This window comes from Camelina sativa, chromosome 7 (assembly GCF_030686135.1).
Source record: "Camelina sativa cultivar CO46 ecotype springtype chromosome 7, ASM3068613v1".
Lineage (NCBI taxonomy): Eukaryota > Viridiplantae > Streptophyta > Magnoliopsida > Brassicales > Brassicaceae > Camelina > Camelina sativa.
Window position 1 is genome coordinate 17,715,151 of NC_141886.1, and position 6,000 is coordinate 17,721,150.

A 6,000-nucleotide genomic window follows, 5' to 3' on the forward strand; every position below is an offset into this window, starting at 1 on the left:
GTAGATGGAAGATGGAGATATTAAACGTTTATGAACCTAATTACGTTTGTCTGACTAATGCTTTAATGTATGAAGATGTCTTCCAACAGCGTTTGCGGGATCGTTTTCTAATCCCTGTTAGATTTTTTCCTCCTAATATTAGTACATCAAAGTTAGCGAAGATATTAAAATACTAACCAAATTTTTTGGTTACAGACAACTAATCTGTCGAGAACAATCCATTAATTTGATTACAAACGCTTGTGAACAATGAAAACAGTAGTGAATATGAATGGCCAGTATATAATTTGAACGACTTTTCGTACCTTATGTCTTTAAACAATTAATACAATAAACTTGGGTGGTCCTTGTTAAATACTCTATTGTCTGGCTTTCCTTTTTTAAAAATGTAAACATATATAGGTAGGCTTGAATTATTATCCTGGATTCGTTCTGACCTGATAGCTGCCCGAACTCTATAAATAAACGAATTTAGTAGTCTTATTTTTCTTGTTTGGCAGCAAATTGTCTAGTACGACTTCTACAATATTCCCTTCCTCCTAAAGGTAGGTCCTCGCTGCTAATATCATGTGAGAGCTAGCTTTAGATGTTTTCTATGACAGCTTCCAAAACTTTAGGCATGACCAGCATACAATCGTTCCTATATATAAAATTTTGTTATCTATCACTATCGTCTATGTTTTGAAGCCTCTCATAATCTTGTATATATAATATGGATTTGCATATTCCTTATTTACTCATACACACACACAAAGATGGATAAAATGGCGTTATGTGAAGCAAACAACGTTCCTCTAACTCCCCTAACGTTCTTGAAGAGAGCTTCCGAGTGTTATGCTAATCGAACTTCCATAATCTATGGAAAAACTCGATTCACTTGGCATCAGACCTACGACCGTTGCTGTTGACTCGCTGCTTCTCTCCTCTCTCTTAACATCACCCGTAACGACGTCGTAAGAATTTTTGATTTGCCTTTTCATGCAAATATGCATACGACATTACGATGCCATGACGATAATGATCCACATATGAATCATATATGACTTTATTTTTTTTTTTACTTTTTGTTCTCTCGTTTTATATTTAGTGATGCATTTATAAAAATTGCTTGTACGATCCTTAATTTTTTTTGAGGATGATATTTTTGACCTTAATGAATTATTTATCTACTTTTAACGTATGTGATAAATTTATGTATAGGTCTCGATTATTGCCCCAAACGTACCTGCCATGTACGAGATGCATTTTAGCGTTCCCATGACCGAAGCCGTACTGAACCCTATTAACACCCGTCTTGACGCTAAAACCATAGCCATCATCCTCCGCCACGCCCAGCCAAAGATCTTATTTGTGGACCACGAGTTTGCCTCTTTGACCCGGGAAGTCCTTCGTCTCTTACCCTTTCACGATTCACAACCTCATCCGCTGGTAATATTAATTAACGAGTTTGATTCCACTACAAATCCTTCCTCCAAGAAGTTAGACTACGAAGGTCTCATCCAAAAAGGAAAACCTACGCCTTTCCTGTTAGCAAGTACCTTCCTTGTCCGCAACGAGAATGACCCTATCTCTTTGAACTACACGTCGGGTACCACTGCCGACCCAAAAGGTGTGGTGATCAGCCATCGAGGGGCCTATTTGAGCGCTTTAGGCTCGATTATTGGCTGGCCAATGGGGATTTTACCAATCTACCTATGGACACTACCTATGTTTCATTGCAATGGATGGACACACACATGGTCCGTTGCTGCACGTGGTGGTACTAATGTATGCATGAGACATGTGAATGCTCAAGAGATCTACAAGAATATTGAATTACATGGTGTGACGCACATATCATGTGTTCCTACGGTCTTCAGATTTCTCCTTGAAGGAGGTCGAACAGACCAGTCACACAAGTCCCAGCCGGTTCAGGTGCTGACCGGAGGATCTTCGCCCCCGGCTATCATTTTGAAGATAATTGAACAGATGGGGTTTCAAGTGATGCATGGCTATGGACTTACGGAGGCCACCGGCCCGGTTCTCTTTTGTGAGTGGCAAGACGAGTGGAACAGGTAATAGTCACCATTTTAAGTTTTACATATATATACTACAATCTTATAAATAACGGTGTTGAAGAAACTTTCCACAACAAACATGTTAAAAATAAGAAAAAATTGTATGCAAATTCTAAACAGACTACCAGAGCATCAACAGATGCAGTTGAAAGCAAGGCAAGGGGTAAGGAGCATAGCCCTAGATGACGCTGATGTGAAGAACACCGAAACTCTAGAGAGTGTACCACGCGAGGGGAAGACAATGGGAGAAATTGTCATTAAAGGAAGCAACTTAATGATAGGGTATCTAAAGAACCCTAAAGCAACATCTGAAGCGTTTAAAGACGGATGGCTCAACACTGGAGACATAGGTGTTATTCATCCTGATGGACATGTAGAGATCAAAGATCGATCCAAAGACATCATTATCTCAGGAGGTGAAAACATCAGCAGTATTGAGGTCGAAAAAGTTCTTTACATGCATCCAAAAGTGCTCGAGGCCGCTGTGGTGGCCATGCCTCATCCTCTGTGGGGTGAAACCCCGTGTGCCTTTGTTGTTCTAAAGAAGAGTGAAGAAGAATTGGTGACCAATGAAGGAGATCTCATTAAGTATTGCCGTGATAATATGCCGCATTTTATGTGTCCAAGAAAGGTAGTGTTCTTTCAAGATTTGCCAAAGAACAGCAATGGTAAGATCCTCAAGTCTAAGTTGAGAGACAACGCTAAGGCCTTGGTAGTCAAGGAGGACGATGCCGGTTCCAAGAAAGTCCATCCAAAGAATGTTAAACACGTTAGTTCGAAGCTTTAAGACTTATATGCTATGTATCCGCTTTGTGTGTGTTTTAATTAATTTTTGTCGTAGTTTGCATGGATTGTTAAATCTGTGCTAACTACGCTAAAGTATTTATAAATTAAAGGTCAACAAATAATGCATCTTTTATTTAATGAAACATCAGATTTTTTTGTTTTTTTTTTGTCACGTGAAAGAAAAAATAATAAATCGAAGAAGATAACTCATATCTAAGGCATAGGATTTGCCACGTGAAAAACACAAATCTCATCACTTTCATTAGAACACAACTCAACAATTAATGGCTGACAACATTGGCAAAAAAAAAAAAAAAAGACTCAACAATGGCTAACAACAAAACGGTGTGTTTTGGTCTTCTTGGTTGCATCAAATACGCATCAAAGTTCGTCAGAACAGTAACACAATCCTCAAACGCCGTCATCATCGCAATCAGTGATCCATGTCTCGAAACCGCAAAATCCTTCGCCGCCGCCAACAATTTATCGCCGGAGAACGTCACTATATACGGAAGCTACCAAGAACTGCTCAACGATGCAAACGTCGACGCAGTGTACTTGACGATACCGGTAACGCAGCGAGGGAAATGGGCAGTGACAGCGGCAGAGAAGAAGAAGCATGTTCTTGTTGAGAAACCACCGGCTCAAGACGCGACGGAGCTGGACAAGATCGTGGAGGCGTGTGAATGTAACGGTGTTCAGTTTATGGACGGTACGGTTTGGTTGCATCATCAACGGACGGCTAAGATTAAAGAAACGATGTTTGATTCTGGATTGCTTGGAGATGTTCGCCACGTAAGCACTTTGTTCTTTTAATCAATAATCAATATATTGCAAATTAGTACAAAAAATATTTTACTTTTATTTAAAATGTTTTATTAATCACTAATCCTTAAAGTGTGACAAAATAATTATATATATTGTAGATGTATACTACGATGACAACTCCGGTATCAGAGCAACTGAATAAAGAAGCTATGGGTTTGGCCGGAGCTATTGGAGAGCTTGGGTACCCTATAGGTGCAGCTCTATGGGCTATGTCTTACCAAATGCCAATATTTGTCAGGGCTCTTCCCTCCTCTATCTCGACAAACTCGGTTGGGACTATCTTGTCCTGCTCTGCCTCCCTTCAGTTTGGTACAAACGCAATGGCAATCGTCCATTGCTCTTTCCTCTCTCAACTATCGACTGACTTAGCTATCTCAGGTTCTTACTTCTTAGTTCTTACCATAGCCTTTATAATATAGGATGTAATAGAAATAGTAAGAGTCTAGGGGAATAAAATCAAATCCAGCCTCGAATTGAACCAAATTTAAAACCAAAACCAAGCTAAAAGGGATAAAATTGTATGTAATTAACTAAAATAAAAGATCTATTGTAGATTTGTTGTTACATTTGTTAGAAAAACGTATACCAAGCCAAACCAAAATAATGATACGTAAAATACTAATGATCGTTGTAAAAACACCATATGCCGAAATGTACCATGCCAGGGTCAAAAGGTTCGTTTCAGATGAATGACTATGTGATACCTTACAAGGAGGACATAGCTTGGTTCGAGTACACAAGTGGTGCTAAGTTCGTGGACATGCACATTGGTTGGAACGTAATGCCAAAGAGAGTTACCTTTGATTGTGGCGGAACTGGGGAGTCGCAAGAGGCAATGATGCTGAGAGAGTTCACGCGGCTTGTTGAAGGAATCAAGCGGGGCGATTCAGAGGCTGATCGTAGGTGGCCAGAGATCAGTAGGAAGACACAGTTGGTGGTTGATGCTGTGAAGAAATCTGTTGATATAGGTTGTGAAGTGGTTCATATGTAAGTGGTGTCTAGAACTTCTAGTTAGATTATAATATTTATATTAGTGTCATAGACCCATTTAAATATGTTATATATGGTAGCTAACTTTTAAAAGTCGAAAATGCTATGTCTATGTACTTCATGATTTTATTTGATACTCCATAATAACTTTATCTTCACTCTCGTCGACTATAATTTTAACATTTCATATGACCAGACTAGCACGGGGTGTATAATTCTTTTGTAATCTAGAAAGATAGCCTGAAGATGGCTTCATGTTGATTCCATCATATATTCGTATATATATGTTAAAGTGGTAATCACATGAAGATGCAGATTCGCATTGGCAGATCGATGAAGATGACTATATACTTAAGTCTGAGATATGTTAGGCCAATATAGAAGTAGATATCTTACCTTATTTTTCATGTTCATGGAACCATAAGAAATTGGCAGCTCATCGAAATCATCACCCTTCTAATATCTCTTTTTCTTTTTCCCTTGGCCATCATTTGTCTCAAGAACTGGTTGTTTCTTTCCAGCTTTTTCTTGTCTGAATCCCTAGTTTCCTCTTCTGATTTTGAATCGCATATCTTGTCTTCACCTTTCTCCGCCAATTCATCGACTAAACAAATTTTTTCTTTGAAGATGTATCCAGTTCTTTTCTTAGTATTTTCTGTAAATACGCTTGATGACCCTCTCTTAGAAGATTTTTTTTGCGACAATGGTATGCTCTCATGAGGGGAGGAGTAAATCTCAAGAAACGAAGCACAGAGAAGAACAAAATCTCTTCAAATGGTTTCGTTAACGATGATGGCACAAAAGGAGAAAATTTTCATTAGGTTTACACGACCTGTAAAGGATATGCGTGTTTTTTTTACCTGATCCGTTTTTTTTTCCCAAAACTCAGTGGCATTCCTCGTAAATAGTCTAAAGGTCAACGTTTTTTTCCAAACTCAGTGGCAGGTCAATAAAACGAACTAAAACCCTCGTCTAAAACGCTACTTGGATACTATAGGGTGTTGGAAAGCGGCTTACTCTGTGAGTTTCACATTTCGACATCGAGAGCAAAATTAATGTGCTGATAAACTAGCAAAACAGGCAATTGTCAGCCTGAATGATTATAATTTGTTTCAGTCATGCTCGTTTTCTTACAATCTTTTGTAAAGAATGATACAGATATTTATCGTTAATAAAGCTACTAGATGGGAAAAAATACATATGTTTCCAAAGTGTTTCTACTTCTTAAAATTTTCTAAAAATCGTTTTCTGCTTTTAGAAACGTTTCGCTTCCGCATATTCGTTTCCCTTACCATTCAACCTAGCTTATAATTACTATCAAAGAAAAAAAAGGGTCAAA

General features: G+C 38.4%; 2 protein-coding genes across 2 annotated transcripts; both read left to right on the forward strand.

The window, feature by feature from the left end:
- The first annotated feature begins 423 nt into the window (after positions 1–423).
- LOC104701201 (butyrate--CoA ligase AAE11, peroxisomal-like) lies at positions 424–3,000 on the forward strand. The gene is made up of 3 exons (XM_087458806.1): positions 424–953; positions 1,201–2,054; positions 2,178–3,000. The coding sequence occupies exons 2-3, from the start codon at positions 1,231–1,233 to the stop codon at positions 2,842–2,844; spliced, it is 1,491 nt and encodes a 496-aa protein (XP_087314932.1). The 5' UTR covers positions 424–953; positions 1,201–1,230; the 3' UTR covers positions 2,845–3,000.
- A 63-nt stretch (positions 3,001–3,063) lies between these two features.
- Positions 3,064–4,819, forward strand: LOC104701202 (putative oxidoreductase At4g09670). Its single transcript, XM_010416850.3, has 3 exons — positions 3,064–3,638; positions 3,770–4,049; positions 4,337–4,819. The coding sequence occupies exons 1-3, from the start codon at positions 3,171–3,173 to the stop codon at positions 4,660–4,662; spliced, it is 1,074 nt and encodes a 357-aa protein (XP_010415152.1). The 5' UTR covers positions 3,064–3,170; the 3' UTR covers positions 4,663–4,819.
- The last annotated feature ends 1,181 nt before the right edge of the window (positions 4,820–6,000 follow it).

Coding starts and splice junctions, on each gene's coding strand:
- LOC104701202 (XM_010416850.3), top strand. CDS start 3,171: ATGGCTAACAACAAAACGGTGTGTTTTGGTCTTCTTGGTTGCATCAAA. Junction 3,639..3,769: donor TGCTTGGAGATGTTCGCCAC/GTAAGCACTTTG, acceptor TATATATTGTAG/ATGTATACTACGATGACAAC. Junction 4,050..4,336: donor GACTGACTTAGCTATCTCAG/GTTCTTACTTCT, acceptor GTACCATGCCAG/GGTCAAAAGGTTCGTTTCAG.
- LOC104701201 (XM_087458806.1), top strand. CDS start 1,231: ATGTACGAGATGCATTTTAGCGTTCCCATGACCGAAGCCGTACTGAAC. Junction 2,055..2,177: donor TGGCAAGACGAGTGGAACAG/GTAATAGTCACC, acceptor AATTCTAAACAG/ACTACCAGAGCATCAACAGA.